Genomic DNA, 21345 nt, shown 5'->3' on the forward strand with positions numbered 1-21345 from the left:
TCTTTTTTCCCCCTGGCAGTATCATGTCTAGATTACTGGCTAGAATCGACTAGTAATGAATGTGCCTGTTTTGATTATAGAGCAGTAACTACGGTGGTAAACTGAGCCAAAAAATGCAAAAACATTGCTGTATGCATTTTGTAGTATGAGCTCCCGTTATCCAGTGATTTTGTAGAAACACGTCAAATCCCTGGTTTAGTCACTCCCTCTGGCACAGTGGCCCCTCCTCCCAATAGCTTTATCTCAAGCTCCCTTTCTCAGCTCTGGCTCGTTGGTTTTTTTGGAAGAGGAAACCGGCATGATTGGAGCACTTCCTGTGTTTTAATACCAGAGCAGGAAACAGAACAAACGGTGCTGGATTCAAACAAAAACAGAGAGAGAAAGAGGGAGAGGGAGGTGAGAGTATGTGAGTGAGAGGGAGGGAGAGTGAGTGAGTGAGTGAGTGAGTGAGGGAGAGAGGAAAAGTGGGAGATTTTTTTAGCAGCTGCAAACCATTTCAGCAGTGCAGTGGCCTGAGAACAGAGACTGAGAAAGAGAGTGTGAGCGACTGAGAGAGAGCCTGCACAAAAAGAAGAAAAAGGAGAAAAACTGAGCTTCTGTGGTGCTTCTTGTGTGCGGAGTGGAGAAAAAGGAAGATAGAAAGACAAGGAGCATGTCTAGGGATTGTCTTGGAAGCAGAGTGCCACGAGTGAAAAAGCAGTATTTAGAGCTTTGGGTTTCTGTCTGGGTCTCTACCCTCTGGAAACAGTCCTGCGATTCTCTGGCTGTATCGGACTGAAGCCCTCGCTTTCTCTCTTGTACCCGCTCACACCTAAACCCTTCTGGACGTGGCTACCATTTGGATTCACAGATTTTCCCTCGAGCGCTAGATGAAAGGAATATAAAAGGGAATAGGAGAATGACAACCCATTTTTGTTCTTGTTTTTGTGCGATGAAAAGGATATTTCATGAAGAGGGTAATGGATTTCATTCATTTAGAGGGCTTAGACTCTACTACTACCAAAAGGAAGATAAAATGAGAGGATAAAGGATTTGGGACTCTACTTTCCAGACATGGTCTATTAATGTTTCATTATTGGATTATAAGGAGGAGAAGGAAATTTATAAAGAACAGTGATGGGACTGTCTGAAGAGTGAGTCCTTTGCAGTGTTATAAAACTTGTTTTCATGGTATCAATTGAGTGACCTTGTGAACTTTTTTTTTAAAACAAAATGTTTCTGTTAAACTGACGTATCCCTGGATTATTCTTATATGAAGATGTGCTGGGAAGAACAGTAAGATGCGAGGCAAAATTACTTGATGGATATGTTTTGTATTTCTCTCTCTCGCTGTGTTTTTATGCAGCAGAGTGTGGTGTTCTCACCTTAAAAGGAGCTTTGCACTGCTTTGTCTGCTTCTCTCTGAGACTGCTTAAGTGGCTCGGACCTCTTTCTGATTTTTTTTTTTTTGTTGTTGTGGCAGAGACAGGGAGAGTCAAAAGGAAATTGGGGAAATAACTGTAGATTGTACATGTTTTGAAGTAGTGGAACTCTTCTGGATTAAAATCAGAACAACAAGGATGTTACCTATATCCTATGCTATCACTCTGTCCTGGACTTTGGACGTCTGAAAAAAAAACGGTCACTGCTGCTTCTGTTTCCTGCATGCCCCCAAACAAAAAGACTGATTATGTTGCCAGGAAAGTGCATCAATTTGACTGAGACATTTCCTCTGATATGCTTGAGGTTAGTAACACCATTTTTGTTGGAGTCTACAACTCTAATCTTTCCATACCAATGGATATTTGCCTTGGATCATAAGCATGGTAACTTCTTTACATCAAGATTTTGTGGATCAATATTCAATAAATAACTGGAGAGCTAAGACTTGAAGACTTGACCTAATAGTAATTCTTACAACACGCCAACACTCATCAGAGGCTTGAGTGTGTGGAATAGTGTGTGCCCTGTCCCGGCCCCTTGAGTACGGGATGGGGAAGCCTCTGAGCCGGCCAGACTGCTTGCGGCAGAATCCTAGGTGTCTTGGGAAGGGCGATGATGAGGAGGCCTACATCGAGGACTGCTATGTGCCGCAGCGCTCCATATATGACACCATGCGAATTAATGAGCAGATTGACCAGGGTTCAAAGATTAGCCAGCCATCTCGAAGCACCTTGGGCTCTGGAGGAGGTGAAGGAAGCACTCTTTCCAGCAATGGGACATTAGGAGCTGACATTGGAGGAGTTTTTGTGGCACGAGGGGGATCTGCTGATGCCGGGGTAAAAAAGTTAGATGAAAGAGTGATTTTTGATGCTCTGAAATTAACCAGTGACCCTCAGAGCATGTCATCTGTGGGAGCAGTTAGCTCTAGCATTATAATTCCTGCATCAAACTCAGCTGCTGTTGGGGCAGCTGTAGTGACCAAGAGACGCCATCATGGCAGTGACAAAAAAGACAACCCAAATCGACGGTCCTGGAAAGCATTTATGCCCCCAACTTACCCAGAATTTGCGGAGCGGCTAGAACTTTCACCTGCAGAGGGAGAAGAGAAGCGTTTGTCTGGGGCTGGGATTCCAGTTTCTCCTCTCCATCCCCTACCCTCCATACTGACTGCCCCACCCTCTTGCACATCCACCCCTCATCTTCCTCTTTACAGTCCCTCTCCTGTCTCCTCCAGTGGTCATCAAACCCCTCCTGCTTCCAACTCTCCAGCCATCACTCCATCTGTAAGCCCCATGTCTCCCCATCCACCCCTTCTAGTCAGGCAAAAACAGTCACCCCAGTTGCACTCTCATCACCCTAAACAAATCAAGCCCACATCTGCGCTGACTTCTTCTCTCAAAGAGCAGCCCCCGTTACAGACATTTCCCCTTGTACAAACCAAGCAGGATACTACTAGTTCTCCACAGCCCAGTCCTTGTATCCAGAGACCATCTGAAAAAAACAGAGAGAAAAGCAAGCCAACTGTGACTCCCCTACTTTGTGTCAGAAGTGTTTCAGAAGAACAGCCACAACACTGGGACATGACTGCAAATAAAACATCTGACTCTGAGCGGGACTCACCGGTCCTGGAGCATGATCAGGACACTGCTCCACTGATACCTCCAAAACCTGTGTTTTGCCCTCCCACTAAAGCGCGTACCTGGCCCCGCAGTATGGGAGGTGCTAAAAGAACATTAGGCCAAGGAAGACTAATTCACAACTTACCAATTCTACCACCCCTGCCTCCTCTGCTTGGAGAAGACAGTGACCTTGAAGAGGAGTCACTATACCTGCTGGATCCTCCCTCACCTTTCCTGCAACAGGCAGAGGGTCTAAATTATGGTGGCCTACCACTCTCTCCATGCCTTAGCCAAGAGGGGGGTGAGGAGGGCCTTTTGGGTTGGCCACCTCTTACAGGTGAACTACGGGAGAGGACTGCTTCAGAACTTCGCTTTGAGGAAGATGAGCGTAGAATCTTGGAAGAGCTAGAGGAGGAAGAACAAGAGAGTGAGAAAGAAAATAAAAAAGAAAGAGAAAGAATAGAGATGGAGGAAAGAAACTGGCAGGCAGTACTGAAGCTGGAGAGCCATGAACAAACCAGTATTTCCTGGGAGGTGGAGGAGGAGGAGGAATCTCAGTTGCTGGACTGGGAAACAAAACAGCTGAGTTCAAATCTCAGGCCACTACTAACCCCACCAATAGGTTTTGGAGGCTCACAGGCAGCCAGTGTTTCTCCTTGCCCAAGCTCAGAGGCAGGATCTGATGATTTATTCCTGGAGTTGGAGAGACAATGTATGGAAGAAGAGGGAGAAAACTCATCTGGTCTTGAGTCAACTTTTGTATCTCTCTCCACTGAGCCTCTAAATGAATGTTATACTCTACCTAGAGTGGAGGAAGAAGAGGAGGAGATAGAGGTTGAAGCTAATGGGGATGACATCTCTACAAAGGCCACTGATCATATAAACCATACAGATCCATGTCAGACTGAGCCAAATGGGTTGCAAGTACATCAAAACCTGTCCGGTGAGGACGCTAATCATATGCAAAGCTGTGCTGATAGTGAAGGCAGGGACCAAAGCCCAGAAGAGTCACCCATGTGTTTACATCATGATAGTGACAGTAATGTCAGTTCTCAGCAAGATCAGACTTCAACCATGCCTGCTATCGACACTTTAGATGGACATTTATTAGAATCGGACTCCAGTGGAATTCAGATATCCCATCAAGACAGAACTGCTCTATCAGATATAACACAGGCTGACTGTGAAAGACCAGAGACTGATTCAGACCTGGACAGTGGAGCATCTTCAGATCAAGAGCAGGTAGAAGAAGAGGAAGTTATAGAGAAAGATGAAGTACCTGTTGACTATACCTCATCATGCCAGCAAGACACATGTCCAAGCACAGATAATCTGTATGTAGAGAACACTAACTATAAATTACATATTTGTAAATCTCATTTAAGTACTGAGGACATTACACAACCTTTTTCTGGGAGTTTTGATTTAGCAAAGGCAGTAGAGGGCAACAAGTGTCACATGGTCTCGCATGTGGAACTGAAGCTTGTTGATGTTTCCTTAGGGATGACCTGTGAACAAGAAGGGATGTCCGTTTTAGAGACTCAGAGAAGCACCTCAGCCATCTCAGTTACTGCTGATGCTACTGAAGACATGTCTGTGTATGAGCCAGAACTAGCAAATGTGTATCAGACCCCAAAATCAGATACCTCAGAAGAAAAAGAATCATCGCCCCCCTCTTCACAGCCCTTCTCAACAAAACAGGAATCAGAGAGGGACGATCATGAGAATGATACAGATGCATTTGTTGCCACCGACAGCTTTATTTACTTGGCAGTGGCAGTGCCACCACATTACTCTCAGGATTGTCCCCCATCCCCAGTAGTGGAATCCACTCCATCTAGTCCTCTTCCTAAACCATGTCCTGACCCAGAAGAGGGGGCTTTTCTCTCCTCTGATAGTTTTGTCTATCTGGCTGCTCCTGAAAGACTCCCTCTAGTGTCTGATGGGGGTTCAGCCTGTGAGGACTGTCGAGATTTATACTCAGAGTCTGAGACAAGTCAGTCAGGGGTGGACTTTGTTCTTGGATCGATGACTGGGGATAGTGATTGGGACTCAGATGGATCGAGGCCGGATTCACGACACGCGTACCAAGATCAGTGGGGCCAACTTGAACCAGGTCTCTTACATGGACTTTTTGGTGAAAAGGAGTGTGAACCAGGAGCTCAAGGGGTCCCTGGACCGTATGAGCAAGATGGTGAGGTTGCTTGTGGTTCAAGGCACCCAAATGAAGAACCTTCAGTCCTAAACAGCTTCAGCAGTGAGGTAAAGAATTGTGTAATCTGTGAGATGTTCCACATTGGAAAATAGTTCCAGTTTATCTGCTTAGGTATCAGGCATAAAGCCAGAACGCAGGAAAATGTCTAACAAACTTGTCTGTTTTTTCTGTGCTTTCTTTCTTGCTCTGTTTCATCCACAGAAGAAGTTGGTTAGTAAAGTGGTGGTATTTAATTTAAAATCAATTGCAGCATTAATAGCAAAATATCCTTGTTTGTTTCCCTGTCAAGTCATTTTTAATATATATAGCTTCTCTTTATTCTTTTTTGTTGTGTTCACACCACCATACAGATTGTTCAGTATTACTGTATTTTCTCAATGTGATATGTACAAACAGTTGTAGAGTTGTTTAAACTGACATCAGTTAGTAACTCACACCACACCTTTTTGGTCAGAGTACAGTAAGTGGTGTAGTGAATTGTTTGTGTATCTTAATGCAGATCACAAATTTGAAAATGAGCATGCACATATGTTTATAGAATTGGCAGGCTTGAAATTGGTTAAGACCCTCGTGCAAGTTAGCATGCTTGGGTTCATGTTTGTGCAAACATTTGTTTCTGTTTATTCTGCATGGTGCACATGTAAGACATTGTTTATTTTATGTGATCAAGAGCAAGAGATGTGTATGAGAGACAGAGATGGATGCAGTTTTGCTTAAGTACTTGTAAGGATTCCTCATATATTCTATATGTGTGTGTTTGACAGTCTTTCGGGCTGTTGTGACTGGACTGAGGTCTGGTGTTTGTCGCAGGGGCTGTGACGTGTGGCTGTGAGGCTGGCTGATGTAGTCCTTATGCACTCCTTACTGTTATTATATTATTAATTTTATGAAATGCAATGGCCAGGCACCCACATCTCATTTATCCCTGGTCCTCAGCATGAGGAACTCTGCTTTTCTGCAGTCACTGTTTCTCTTGTCCCTCAAATGTAATCACCTTCAGGGACATGGGCAGAAAGGATTTTAATTACTAGGAGGCCACGATGGATCAGCAAGCAACTGGTATTTTAAAATTAGAAAGACTGTTGTTGGTTTGAGTGAGACAAGGCCAAAATAAAATAACTTTCTAAAAGAGTACATTCTTTCAAAATGCAAACCCCTCTGAATCTCTGTTTGCCCCCTTTCCTGCCCTTCCCCAGCTGTTGTCCGTTCCCCTGCAGTATGAAAACACTTTTGTTGAGATAAGGAAGTGAGAAATAAACAGAGGGCCCTTTAGGTTAGCTGCTGTTGCTAGTAACACCCAAATACTGTAGAAAGTTGTTGAGAATATAAATAGATGATAAGAATGTGCCAGCCCTATCTGTGCAGCCGAACTTGTTCCCACGATAACGAATGGGAGAAGACCACAGGGGAGATGTTTGTAGTCTCCTAAGGAAAGCCCTGGGATTGAAACTGTAGTAAATTACATAGTTAAGAGGTGACGGATGTAGACTGAGAAATTCAGACAAAAGGATTCATAAATGTACACGTGGTTGTACTCAAGATAAGAGCTAGCCAAAGCGATAAAGCTGTTAACCAGGGAGGCATCAGAGGAAAGGCTCTGTGTCTCATTTTAAGCCCTTTAAGATGCTTTACAAAGAATAAGATGGATGGACATAAAGGTAAACATGAAGCTCTAGAGAGAAACGAGAGACTGTAGAAAGGGAGGAGTATTCTGGCAGGAAGAGGGCCGTTATTATGGGATCTGGTGACACAGGCCTATTTGATTATTTTGATAATGATGGCACTGAAAGACAGCTTGTGGGAAGCACCTGTGGTAGGAGACTGCAGGAAACAAAGAGATGGAAGGGCTTCAGTCCGAACACACTCTCTCTCACACACAGACACACAGCCTAACTATAATGAAGCATTAATACAAAGTTTGAAGTCCCAGAATTTATTTTAACCTTCTAGGTTTAGTGCCTCTGAATAGAATCAACCATCTGAAAATATTTCCATGGTGGAGTGTTTAGGACAGAACTGAAACAATCGGCAAGCCAATGAATTTATTTATAATTAATGAATTTTTACAACCCCCCGGTCAGATGTCCTGTTATAACATTTGTGAGGCTTTATGTACTGCAGACTGTGTAATTTTTACACTCTGACAGGGCTTGGTTTCCATACATAGACTGTATTGACTGGTAATGAATGATATGTTCTGTGTTCTGAAAACTTTATCACTGTTTACATACTACATTACACTTTTTTTCATTTAAAAAAATATACAAGATTCATTTTTCCATGATGAGATTCATTTGTCCCATTCATTTCTTTATTTTAGCTCTGCCAGAAAGTATAGTATTTCTTTTTCCTCATTCTTTTTTCTCCAGTGTTTTTTTTTTATTTTCTCTTGCTAGAGATTGTAGAGGTGTATTGAAATTACTGTGAGATTGTCCTTGTCACACGTAATTTGTATGTCTGCATGTGTGCTGATTTCCATGGGGAATTATGTCAGCTCTTGATAAAATTATTAGTTCTCAGGGAGGGCTGTATTAGAGCATTAGTTGTAATGATGCTGAGTGTATGAAGGGGTGTCTTGGAGAGAGGGCATTTCAATTCTGCCTCACCCTGCATTTAAACTGTGCTTTCTCTCCCTCTGGAAAATTGTGTGAATTATTGATTAGTAAGAACTGCCAACATTGTGTTTCTTTCTTTAAGATCAAGACGTGTAATTTATATGACTCAACAAACCAACAGAGACTATGATGCAGCCTGCCTTTTTCTCAGTACTGAAACGTGGAGCCCAGGCAAGGCAAACTTGTGGTTTAGACTGAAAAAGAAAAAGAAAAAAAAAGAGTAGAAAGAGTGGAATTGGTAGATGTTGTGGGCTGGTGGTGGGAGGGAAAGCAGCCAAAATTGGAAGAGTGGTATGTGTTGGACATAGTGAGAAACAAAAGAGGAGTCTAGTGAAATTGTAGAGAAGGAACAGGGAGAGTAAGAGGAGATAAGCACAGAGTGTCTGTGCATGTGTTCAAGACAGGCTCATTGGCCTGCTGGCCTGGTTCAGAGAGCTGAAGAGGAATGAGAGGCATCTGAGATATTTTCCAGTGCTCTGCTTCACAAGTCAAATGCTTGAAGCCACCTCTGCCCTGAGCTGGCCTGAAAGAGATGGACAAAGAGGAGGGATGGAGGGAGAAAAGAAAAGTTTAGTATAGCAGTGGTGAATCAAAAACATATATGCAAAGAAACATTTATTAAACCGAAAGTTTTGCTTCATCAGGCTAGATTTAGATGTCTGTTGAAGATGAGCAGATCACAAACAGATGAAATTAGCCACATAGCTGGATGTCTGCTATTATTCCTGTTATTGTTGATGTAATCTACTACATGTGAGGATTGATATGTCTGATGGTAGGAAATGAAATGGGCAAACACAAGATGGGGAAAAAGTAATGCTTAAACAACTTCATACCGCTTGGACTCTTTCTTCTTGTACACACATTCATATGCACACATGCTGCATTGGAGAAAAAGGGTGGAGTGGGGTCATGGCTGTAGCTCATTGTTATTGAGGCCGACAGATTTCCTGTTTAAGGCAGGAACGACGCCACAAAGCAGCTGTGTGCATACACACGCAAACAGGATTTTCCCCAGTAGAGACAAATGTTGTCTTGTCATTTCTTTGTCATTCATACCTCTCTCAGGAATCATTATCACTATATCATACTTAACATATTTCATGTTTATCTGCCTCATGTGACGTCACTACATCAGGACACCACTATTTTTATATAAAACCTCACATATATAATCTCTCTCATTCACATACAGCTTTTTTTTTTTTTTACTCTGTACCACTTGCCTATCTAGCCCTGAAACTTCAGTTGGCAACCGAGTAGGGGGATTGTGGATTGTATACTGGATTGTATACTAAATACACGTCTGTAACTGTGCCATTTACATTTTTTCGTAGATGCTCTTATCCAGAGCAATTTTAAATGGTACCTTAAGCAAGTGTAGTGTGAAGAATTATTCAAAATATTTTTCTTGGTATAGCAGTAGTGATGGTCTCCTATGGTCACCACAGTGCATTATCTACTGTGATGTTAAATACTTCAAACCAGTAACAAGTGGAGACTACATGTGGCTCAGAACCTAATTATTTTTATTCTAGAACATATCACTGTTGTTCAGAAAAGAATGTGATAGTAATGTTTAAAAATGAAAGCACCTTGAACTGTAGAAAGCTTGTTTTTAGATGTCAGTGAGAGTGTATGAGTGTGTGCCCCTTGCAGCTCACTTTTTTTCCATTTTGCCTACTTTCTTATTCTTGTTTTTTGCCTTTTGGTGGCTGCCACTTGTGGCTTGCCCTTTTGCTTACTATCAGCATGATGTGAGTTCTCTGTATATTGTTGTGTTGTGCATTTGGTCGACTTAATAATACCACTGTTCTGTGCTTAAGGTCTGTGATTTGGCCAGAGAAAGGAGACAGTTAGTTATTGCTTTGTTAATTGTAACTGTTTTGTATTATATGCTCCCTGTTCACCCTGTAATTTCCCTTGTGCTGTCTGTCTCTCCAGGCTGTGGAGCGGGAGCAGATAGACTCCATCCAACCCAAGCTACAGCATGTAAATGCTGTGGGTCAGGGGCTGATCCAGAGTGCAGCCAAACACACAGACACACAGGCCCTGGAGCATGACCTGGAGACCACTAACCTGCGCTGGAACTCCCTGAACAAGAGGGTATGACTTGCATGTGTCAATTATTTATAACTTTTATTCTTTAGCCAGTTAACACATTATGCTTACACGTAATGTTTGAATGTTCTTTTAGGTTGCTGAAAGAATCGCTCAGTTGCAGGAAGCCTTATTGCATTGTGGGAAATTCCAAGATGCTCTGGAGCCACTGCTGAGCTGGCTGAGTGACACAGAAGAGCTGATAGCCAATCAGAAACCACCCTCTGCTGAGTACCGTGTGGTTAAAGCACAAATTCAAGAACAGAAGGTGAGGTTTCATACATGAATGAAGGAAGGTTTTTTTTTTTTTTTTTTAAATTAGTCATAACATAAAAAATTAAATAAAGACTGGAAGAAAGATGAGTTTCAGTCTCACCCAAAACTTGCATTGAATTAAGCCAGTTCTCTGGGACAAACCTTGAAGAAAAAACTCATTTAGAGCTACATGTAAGTTGCGTTTTAGATTAGAAACATACCTTTTTCCTGTTTGCAGATATTGATATGTCAAATGAATTAAGCTGTTTTGAGAACTCATGTTTTTGGGTTGTTCAGTTGTTGCAGCGGTTGCTGGATGACCGACGGGGGACTGTAGAGATGATCATGGTGGAGGGAGAGCGCATCGCTGCCACAGCAGAGTCACAAGACAGGGATAAAATCCAGAAGCAGCTGCAGAGCCTAGGAGTGAGGTGGAAAGACATATTAGAGAAGGCCAGTGGCAGGTAAAAGTGCTTAATACCTGCATCCAGACTTAAAGAACCTTCATAGTCCTTCATAATACAAATAAGCATATTTAAAAACATACTTAACAAGTGTCCATTCACACTTGAATACACACTTATGTGTACTGTTATCACATTCCAAATATGTCCTCACTACCTGGCCAGTTGTTAGACACAGATTTTCATGACTTTTTCATATGGATTACCCACACATACAAACTCACATGCACTGACCCTTGCTCCTCTCCCAGACAACAGCAGCTAGAGGAGCTGCAGGTCCTGGCTCTGCAGTTCCATGAGACAGTGGAGCCTCTGGGAGAGTGGCTGAGTGCCACAGAGAGACGCCTGAGCTCTGCTGAGCCTATGGGAACCCAGACCTCCAAAATCACCCAGCAGATTAGCCGCCACAAGGTACTGCACACCACTGCCATGAATACACTGTTACCTCATCTCCAGGAGAAGAGCGTGGCTTTTCTTCTCCAGAAATACTGGTGTCAAAACGAGCAATGAATTCACAATGTGTCTAGGTATCTCAAAGGTTTTATTGGCAAGAGCTAGTGAGGAATACAACTTACCATACATTTTCATGTGGTTTAGAAGATTCCATGCGTACAATTGCCCTGAGAAGATGAATAAAAAAATGTGGCTTCTAGTCGACCCCAGCTTGGATGACACACATTGGTTTATCTTTATTTCCGTTGTGTTTGTGGAGTTTATATTGTTTATATCCCCATTTCATTTTTTATTGTTTGCAGTATTGTCCATATGGTGTTTTTATGACATCAGTGTTTGATTTTTGGTTGTTAAGTTACATAGCATTTTTTCATTCATTAAGCTTTTATCAGTTATCAGTTTTTTTTCCATCATGCATGGTCATTTTTCCTTTGTTCTTCCTTTTTTCTTTTTCTTGTTCTTTCCCCATGTCATCTCTCCCCCTCCCTTTCATATTCATTTCTGGGAAACACCTTAGGCTCTCCAAGAGGAGGTTCTTTCTCGGGGAACAGAGGTGGATGGTCTGGAAGCTCTTGGCCAATCACTATCCCCCCTTAGCTGTGTGGCAGATCGTGATTGGCTGAGTGAGCGTGTAGGGGCGATGCGCAATGGGCATACTGAGCTGCGTGATTGGTGCAGTCGCCGGGAGGCCATGCTGGAGCAGGCCCTGGCCAACGCACAGCTGTTTGGGGAGGAGGAAGTGGAGGTGCTGAATTGGCTGGCTGAGGTGGCCCAGCGACTGGCTGAAGTCTCAGTGCAGAGCTACCAGCCTGAGCTGCTGGCTGAACAGCACAAACACACTCTGGTATGACTGTGCAGGGAGTCAAATCACAGTCTGGGAACGTCTGTGTTTGAAGTGGTTATTTAAAAAAAAATTTCCATGTATTGAACTGAAAATAAAACATGTTAACAAATTGTTCCTGTCATAAGAAACAGTTTTTTCTGTTACAAGAATAGCAATAGGAATAGCACCATTTGAAAAGGCTCATTTTACTTTATGTCTGCATTTCACAAATGGGCCAATATTTTAGAAAGCAAACCTTTAATTAGGTCAGCAGATGTTAAAGGGCCTATATTATGGAAACCAAATATTCCTTAGTTTTTAATGTAGTGTGTAAACATTGTTTCATAATATTCTGTTCAGTCCATATTTGGAAACTAAGCTTCAAAAACAGCACATTCTGAATTTCTTGTTTTTATGATGTCTTTAAACCCATGGAAATTAGTGCATTCTGGACTCATCTCAAAAACAGTGTTTTTAATTCATTGATTTTGTGTTGTCATGAAGTCAAGTGTATTTACATATATCTGCCTATTCTGCCAAAAGCAGTTTAGCTCTGCCCATGAGTGTTTCAATCTTTAAAGCACAGTAACAAAAACAGTCTGCAAAATTCTGAATGACAAAGAGAGATTAGAAAATCATCTGAAAATGAATTGACTGTTTGGGTAGATAAAACTACACAAACATCATAAGTGGACCTCACAGAAAAAAATACCCAAATGTAGGATATGGACCCTTTCAGAAGTTTTCTTATGACAGTGACAAATGTATCATACTAACTTAAGTAAATTGCAGTTTTATAGCATTTCCTCTTTTGATCTCTCCTAGTCTCTGAATGAGGAGATTGTAAGCAGGAAAAAGACAGTGGACCAGGCCATTAAAAATGGACAGGCTTTACTGAAACAGACAACAGGTATGAGCACACCACTGGCCCCTGCAATAACTCGGTTTTTCTGTATATTTTTTAATATTCTGTATTCAGTTTTCTCATTATTCTCACTGTTCTGTTTATTAGGTGAGGAGGTGCTGCTCATCCAGGAGAAGCTAGATGGCATAAAGAGCCGTTATGCAGAGATGACAGCAGGCAGCAGCAAGGCCCTTCGCACCCTGGAGCAGGCGTTGCAGCTTGCTACTAGATTTGCCAGTGCCCATGAGGACCTCAACCAGTGGCTGGATTCTGTGGAGGCAGAGCTTAACAATGTGGAGCCAGACACAACACCAGCCTATCAGGATAGACAGAAGGTAAGTAGAGTTTTTTTTTTTTTGATAACTATTGTTTTAGAAAACTAAAGACAAATCATTTAAAACTTTACTATGCAGTGATTAATCTTGTTATTATAACTGCAAAGAAACTAATATTTAAGTTATGTTCATATGAGAGTGAGTAACGTATGTGTGTCTACATTTTATGTAATTTCTTTGTAGATCTTAGACAGTGTTCATGAATGTGCTTTTCTTTTTGTTAATCAGGAACTAAAGTGTGTATCTGCTGAGAAGCGTCTAGTTCTGGACACTGTCAATGAGGTGGGCAGTGCTCTGCTGGACCTGGTGCCGTGGCGTGCCCGTGAGGGCCTGGATCGCCTAGTTGCTGATGCTAACCAGCGATATCGGCAGGCTGATGAGACCATTACACAGAGAGTGCAACTTGTACAGGCAGCCATCCAGAGGTCTCAGCAGGTACTGTACTTTTTCTGTCAGAAAGTACCATTCACAACGTGTATTGCATGTCTATTATTGTTATCGGTGAGCTTTTGTAATTCTTTTTGTTTAACTCCTAATTAAGCTCCTACCTTATGCAGGCTTACCTACGAGGAGCCTGAAAATATTGTTTCTGTAACAATTGTGTGTAAATGTTAGTATGAAGAGGCAGTGGATGCGGAACTGGCCTGGGTGGGGGAGACGGAGAGGAAACTGGTGTCTCTGGGGCCTCTCAGTCTGGAGCCTGATGTGACTGTGGCTCAGCTCCAGGTTCAGAGGGCCTTCAACATTGATATCATCCGCCACAAGGATACAGTGGACCAGCTCCTCAACACACGAGAGGATATCCTGGAGAGCTGTAGTGAGCTGCAGAGAGAGGCACTCAAGGTGAGAGAGAGAGAGAGAGAGAGAGAGAGAGAGAGAGAGAGAGAGTGGGAGAAAGAGCAGTAAAGTGTTTTTTGTTTTTTTAATTAACAAAGTTTGATTTCCTAATATGTACATCCTTAGGTCCTTAAGCATAAATAAAGCGGGCTCAGTGTAATTGCAGGGGTCAAGTCACTCATCTTCCTAATGATTGACCACCAATGTTTCACTCTTGGCTCATAGATAAAAACAGACTCCCTGAATCTTCGCTATGAGGCAGTCAGTCAGAACCATGCTGAGCGCTTTTCAGCTCTGGAGCAGGCTCAGGTGCTGGTGGCTCGTTTCTGGGAGACCTACGAGGAGCTGGAGCCCTGGCTGGGCGAGACTGAAACCCTCATCTCCCAGCTGCCCCCTCCAGCCATTGACACAGAAGCCCTCAGACAGCAGCAGGATCAGATGAGGGTGAGTGTCTGGTTTATAGTACAGTCCCAATTCCTACTTTTTTTTACGCACACATCCTCTTCTAAATGCATGACCTAAATCAGGACTGCCTTGTTCAATGACTGTGCCTTAAATATAATACATGGACTGTTGCCAGTATTGCTATAAGGTAACTCTATACTTCCTCTGCCTTTTTTCCACATGCTGTAAAATTTATTACTCCATGGTCCAGACCCAGACTTTAAGCTTATATTAAAGGAATTTACAGTGGTGATTGACCATTGGCAGAAAGGTAGTCAGAAATTTAGCTGGCCCTATTTAGAGCTGCGCACACTACTGTGACAGACTGGACTGTCTGTCCAGTATTCTCACATGTAACGCCTTAACTGTTTGTCACAGAACTACACTTTAATATTTGTCTGAACTACTCAGTTGTGTATGTTTGTGTATTATTGTCTATACCATGTGTATTCCTCTTTTTAGAAGTAAGAAAGCTTTTCATTATGCTGTTCTGCTGTATGGGCAAAGTGGAATTGAATGTGATACATCTGTTTCTTTTTCTCTGTCATTCTGTTTTTCACTTACTCTGATCAAATCCCCTCTACTCACTCTGTAGCTTCTGAGAGAGTCTATTGCTGAGCACAAGCCTCATATCGACAAGCTGCTAAAGATTGGCCCACAGCTAGCAGAGCTGAGTGCCCAGGAGGGTACAACGGTGAGGCAGCGATACAGTGGGGCCGAGCGACGCTACCTGGCCATAAAAGAGGAGGTCAAAAATCGAGCTACAGCACTGGACGAGGCATTCTCACAATCAGCACAGGTATGTGTTGTTATTATTTACACATGCACTCCTAGAAGAAAATATTGTGCAATAAAAACAAGACTTCTATCACAGCCATATTGTGTAGTACATGCACATCATCTGTCCATGAGCTCCTATTGTCAAGTAATCTATTTTTTTCATTGTCACATGTTAAAACAGCATTGCTACATTGTTATAGTTTTTAATTATCTGTTATGTTTAATTGGTTATTAGGTATTAGGTATTTTGTAGCCCACTGTAATTATTATTATTTGGAATGGCATCATCAGAAATTGGCTGAGTGTTTACTGGTATGCTTGCTGGCTTGTTTGCATGCCATTTGATTAACGCATTGTTTGTTTCTCCACCCTGTCCCTTTAACTATTTTGTACTGTTACTTCACTTATCTGTGCACTCCCCTTTTACCTCACCACCCCATGTCATCTTCACCCCGCTCTTGTCCTTTTCCCCCTGTTCCACTACCCTTATCCATGCCTTGTTGCATCTCTCCTCCTCTTCTCACTCCATCACTCCTGTGTTTGTTAAACCCATCCTTCCATCCCATCACTCATTGTGGGTGTGCTGTGTGTTCATCATCATCACTGCTCTCTGCAACATCCTCAGCTGGTGGAGGTAAGAAATTCTGTCACTCAGTGAAACAAATCTATACTCTATACAGTGTACTTGTTGTGAGTGCTGATGTGAATATGGCATAAACCCACATCAATGTTCTATGAGGTCAGTTTTACCCCAGGCTGTGCATAAAACATGAGCATTACATTTTACATACACTTGCATTGGTTGTTTTTATCACAGTCATTATAACAAGCAATTTTATACACTTCTAAAAACTTCCCTATGCCCTAATATACCTATTGTAAATTGATAAACATACCTATAGTAGCTCTCCCATGGACCCACCACCCGTGGGAGAGGCGCTTGTGGGGGTCCGGTGCAATGTGGATCGGGTGCCGGCAGAAGGCGGGGGCCTTGGCATTACGATCCTCGGCTACTGAAACTGGCTCTCGGAACATGGAACGTTACCTCTCTCGCAGGGAAAGAGCCTGAGCTAATGTATGAGGCTGAGAGATACCAACTAGATATAGTTGGGCTCACCTCAACATATAGCAGGGGCTCTGGAACAGACTCTCTCGAGAGGGGTTGGACTTTATTCCACTCTGGAGTTGTCCAGGGTGAGAGGCGTCGGGCAGGAGTGGGCTTACTCATAGCTCCCCGCCTCAGCGCCTGTATGTTGGGGTTTTCTCCTGTGGACAAGAGGGTTATTTCCCTGCGCCTTCGTGTCGGGGAACGGGCTGTTGTCTGTGCTTATGCACCGAACGGCAGTTTGGAGTACCCGGCCTTCTTGAAAACCCTGGAGGGGGTACTGGAGAGTGCCCCCTGTGGGGACTCCATTGTCTTGCTGGGTGACTTCAGTGCTCACGTGGGCAATGACTGTGAGACCTGGAAGGGCGTGATTGGGAGGAACGGCCTCCCCTATCTGAACCCGAGTGGTGTTTTATTATTGGAGTTCTGTGCTCGCCACAGTCTGTCCATAACAAACACCATGTTCGAACACAAAGGTGTGCATAAGTGCACATGGCATCAGGACACCTTAGGCCGCAGTTCGTTTATTGACTTCATAGTTGTGTCATCGGATTTGCGACCATGTGTTTTGGACACCTGAGTGAAGAGGGAAGTGGAGCTGTCAACCGATCACCACCTAGTGGTGAGTTGGATCAGATGGTGGGTGAAAATACCAGACAGACCTGGCAGACCCAAACGAGTTGTGAGGGTTTTTTGGGAACATCTGGCAGAGGAACCTACCAGAAAGATCTTCAACTCCCACATCCGACAAAGCTTCGTCCGCATACCGAGGGAGGCCAGCAGAGTCTGTGTGGACCCTGTTCCGTGCCTCCATTGTCGATGCAGTGGATTGGAGCTGTGGCTACATGGTTGTAGGTGCCTGTTGTGGCGGCAATGCCTGAACCCGTTGGTGTACACCTCGGGTAAAGGAAGCCGTCAAGCTGAAGAAAGAGTCCTATCGGGCCTGGTTGGCTTGTGGGACTCAGGAGGCAAAAGATGGGTACCGAAGGGCCAAGGGGGCCGTGGCTTTGGTGGTTGCTGAGGCAAAAACTCAGGTGTGGGAGGAGTTTGGTTAGGCCATGGAAAAAGACTATCGATCAGGCGCCTCAGAAGAGGAAAGCGGTTCCCGGCCAACACTGTATACAGTGGGGCTTGGGGGCTGCTGAATTCGATTGGAGACATCACTGGACGGTGGAAGGAATACTTCAAGGATCTTCTCAATCCCACCAACAATCCTTCCCCAGAAGAAGCTACAGGAGGAACAATATGGGTTTCGCCCAGGTCATGGAACACTGGACCAGCCTTTTATCCTCACCAAGGTCCTGGAGGGTGTATGGGAGTTCGACCAGTCTACATGTGATTTGTGGATTTGGAGAAGACGTTCAATCCTGTGGGGAGTGCTCCGGGAGTACGGGGTGAGGGGCTCGTTGTTACGGGTCGTTCAGTCCCTGTAAAACGGAGCAGGAGCTTGGTTCGTATAGCCGACGGTAAGTCGGATTGGTTTCCAGTCAGGGTTGGACTCCACCAGGGCTGTCCGTTGTCACCGACTCTGTTCATAACTTTTATGGACAGAATTTCTCGGAACAGCCAAGTGGTGGAGGGTGTCCAGTATGGTGGCCTCAGGATTTCACCTTTGCTTTTTGCGGATGATGTGGTCCTGTTGGCGTCCTGTTGGCCAGCTCTCTCTGGACCAGTTTGCAGCCGAGTGTGAAGTGGCTGGGATGAAAATCAGCACCTCTAAATCTAAGACCATGGTCCTCAGTCGGAAAAGGGTGGAATGCTCTGTCTAGGTCGAGAGTGAATTCTTGCCCCAAGTGGAGGAGTTTAAATATCTTGGGATTTTGTTCATGAGTGAAGGAAGGATTGAACGAGAGATTGACAGGCGGATTGGTGCGGCGTCTGCAGTAATGCGGACCCTATACCGGTCCGTCATGGTAAAGAGAGAGCTGAACCAGAAGGTAAAGCTGTGAATTTACCGGTCAATCTACGTTCTGACTCTCACCTATGGTCACGAGCTTTGGGTAGACCAAAAGAACGAGATTGCGGATACAAGCGGCCGAAATGAGCTTTCTCCGCAGGGTCGCCGGGCTCTCCCTTGGAGATAGGCTGAGAAGATTGGCGATTCGGGAGAGGCTCGGAGTAGAGCCGCTGCTCCTCCACGTTGAGAGAAGCCAGTTGAAGTGGTTTGGGCATCTGGTAACGATGACCTCTGGACACCTCCCTAAGGAGGTGTTCCAGACATGTCTGATGGGGAGGAGACTCTGGGGAAGACCCAGGACATGTTGGAGGGATTATATCTCTCGACTGTCTTGGGCGCGCCTCGGTATCCCTCTGGAAGAGCTGGAGGAGGTGGCGGGGGAGAGGGAAGCCTGGGCCTCTTTGCTTAGGCTGCTGCCCTCGCGACCCGGACCTGGATAAGCAGTTGAGGATGGATCGATGGATGGATGGACCTATAGTAGCACACAAACCACTGTTCATATGACATGGGGGGAAAGGACACCCTTCTTTGCTATGCAAAACATGGTCTTAACATTCCTTTCATTTGCTGTGCTGTGAATAGACCTTTTTCGACAGTCACTGTGTCATCACATCTGGCTGTAAATAGTAGCGTTATCGAACTTCTGCTTACATCATTTAACAGAGAGGCAATAGAGGGTCACCCATTTTCACCCGACCTCAAAAATCGTTCTTTGACCTCAGCGTGGTTAATTGGAGAGCAGTGGGCATGTCTAATAGCTCCTCCAACATTAGCGGAAATAGTCTGATGTGACTACAGCATGTCGTGCAAAACATTTGAGCTCTGTATGACCCTAGCATCTGCTGCTGTGGACTGTTTTTACCACTGTGCGAAGCTCAGGGGCGAGTCCAGTAAATAGGAGTACACTGTGGCAAGTGACAGTGGCGCACACGCCACGTTTGAAACTGCATCTCCGCATCAAAGTAGCTGCTTTCAGATGGTGGAACATACTCCTCAAAAAACATCCGAGTCTGAACTGTTAGGAATTTGCCTGAAACACGTTATGCAAAGCAGAGAAGGAGCAGAACGGATATCTGTGTTCAAGACCACATCACACATCCCTCAGCAGATCTGCATTTCGATTCATCATTTTCGAGTAGAAAATGTCCTTCAGGTTTAATTCTTCCCACTCAGCCCATGCAAACATTAGCAACATAAGCAAGTGCCTTCAACATCATAACTAGCACAGAGACACAGCATCATGTTTCTACAACTTATCACCAAGCCACAGTGGAGAGGAGTCAGTTTCTGAAGGTTTTTAAGCAAATCTCTGTGATGAAAATCTCCAGATTGTAAACACACTAGTGAATAAATATTTGTCTTGGAGCTGAATGTTTTTAGTCACAAATGTGAGTAAATCTATCCTACTTTATAGCCCATATTCATTCCACAGCTCTAAGTTTGTCAATTTAAGTTTTTCCTCTGGCATTTCTCAATTCTCTTAGTTTATCTCAAAGTCTTCCTTCTTCTAGGCCTTCATCGGCTTCTCAGTATAATTGACCCTTTTTTTCTCTTACCTCTCTCAGTTCCATGATAAGATGGACCCCCTGCTGGAAACACTTGAGGGTGCAGTGCAACGCTTGAGGCAGCCCCCTCCTGTGGCAGCAGAGGTGGAAAAGATCCGTGAACAACTGGCTGAGCACCGGGCAGCTGGGCTGGAACTAGACAAGCTGTTGCCCTCCTTCAGTGCCCTCTGTTCCCGCGGAGAAGAGCTTATCACCCGTGCACCACATGATGACCCTGCTGCCCAGGGTATGAGGTCCTTTTTCTTGTGATAAGGAAATGAGTTTATATCGTAAAATAAAACTGTTAAATGGGCATGACATATAAATATCACAGTAATATGTTTTAATACTTTAGTACAATAGTGTACTGACATGACTTAAGTAGAATTAAAGTACTGATTACACAGTGTAATACTTAGCATACTATGTTATTTTTTAAATACATTTTCTGTGTAAATGCTAAAATTGAATGTGTCGCTCATCTGTTTACTATACAAACAAAAAGTAATGTTAGTTGTTCTGTTCTGCAGCAGTGCGGTCCCGACTCCTAAGGCTCCGCTCTCTGTGGGATGAAATCAGGCAGAGGGCTGAGGAGAGAGAGGGAAAGCTGCAAGATGTCCTAGACTTAGCTGGAAAGTTCTGGTCTGATATGGCAGCCCTGCTGAGTACACTAAGAGACTCCCAAGAAATTGTGAAAGAGCTGGAGGACCCTGGAGTGGACCCTTCACTCATCAAACAGCAGATAGAGGCAGCAGAGGTCAGTATTACAGGAGGGAAAACAAGTGATTTTTGTAGAAATATTATAGAAGGAAAAGGAGGTTACATGTCTGACAGTGTGCGAAGCTTAGTATTAATGTGTTGAATCACAATAATACACTATATGCTTCATTAGCTTATTGGTCAACAGCTTAGCTTTGCATAATCTGTGCTCCCAGGCCATTAAAGCAGAGACAGACGGCCTGAGAGAGGAGCTCGAGATTGTACGTACGCTGGGAGCAGACTTAATCTTTGCTTGTGGTGAGACAGAGAAACCTGAGGTGAAAAAGACCATTGATGAGGTAAGTTTGATCCAGATGTTGTGAGTTAGTATCCCTTTGAACTTGAACAGTGTTTTTTTGTTTTATTTTGTGCTAAATTTCATCTTTCCTGTAGATGAATGCTGCCTGGGAAGGCCTAAACCGAACGTGGAGAGAGAGGATGGAGAAGCTAGATGAGGCTATGACAGCCTCTGTGCAGTACCAGGATGCTCTGCAGGTAGATGACACTGCCCTTTTATAGCTTATGCAGCTATGATGTAAGGGTTGAGTAGGATTTTGAGAAGTGTTTCTGTTCTCAGGGCATGTTTGACTACCTGGACAACGCGGTCATCAAACTCTGTGACATGCCAGCCGTAGGGACTGACCTTAGTACGGTCAAACAGCAGATTGAGGAGCTCAAGGTTCAGATTAGTTCCTTTATTACCTTTTTGTTACT

The 21345-nt window shown here is 43.9% G+C and overlaps 1 protein-coding gene across 25 annotated transcripts in view; it reads left to right on the plus strand.

The window, feature by feature from the left end:
* The window catches only part of macf1a (microtubule actin crosslinking factor 1a), a 173607-nt gene that overhangs the window by 134675 nt on the left and 17587 nt on the right, over positions 1–21345 (plus strand). For 16 of the 25 annotated variants that reach the window (XM_037535220.1, XM_017694516.2, XM_037535226.1 and 13 more), the window contains 17 exons: positions 9816–9977; positions 10069–10239; positions 10524–10690; positions 10942–11101; positions 11661–11987; positions 12792–12876; positions 12979–13205; positions 13434–13640; positions 13821–14048; positions 14268–14486; positions 15082–15285; positions 15892–15900; positions 19894–20119; positions 20403–20629; positions 20808–20930; positions 21025–21126; positions 21209–21310. In XM_037535220.1, coding sequence (XP_037391117.1) covers positions 9816–9977; positions 10069–10239; positions 10524–10690; positions 10942–11101; positions 11661–11987; positions 12792–12876; positions 12979–13205; positions 13434–13640; positions 13821–14048; positions 14268–14486; positions 15082–15285; positions 15892–15900; positions 19894–20119; positions 20403–20629; positions 20808–20930; positions 21025–21126; positions 21209–21310 — 2946 coding nt within the window. The remainder of the gene's footprint in view (positions 1–9815; positions 9978–10068; positions 10240–10523; positions 10691–10941; positions 11102–11660; positions 11988–12791; positions 12877–12978; positions 13206–13433; positions 13641–13820; positions 14049–14267; positions 14487–15081; positions 15286–15891; positions 15901–19893; positions 20120–20402; positions 20630–20807; positions 20931–21024; positions 21127–21208; positions 21311–21345) is intronic. The other 9 variants (XM_017694533.2, XM_037535228.1, XM_037535213.1 and 6 more) reach the window with 4 other exon arrangements.

Source organism: Pygocentrus nattereri, chromosome 27 (genome assembly GCF_015220715.1).
Source record: "Pygocentrus nattereri isolate fPygNat1 chromosome 27, fPygNat1.pri, whole genome shotgun sequence".
Classification (NCBI taxonomy): domain Eukaryota; kingdom Metazoa; phylum Chordata; class Actinopteri; order Characiformes; family Serrasalmidae; genus Pygocentrus; species Pygocentrus nattereri.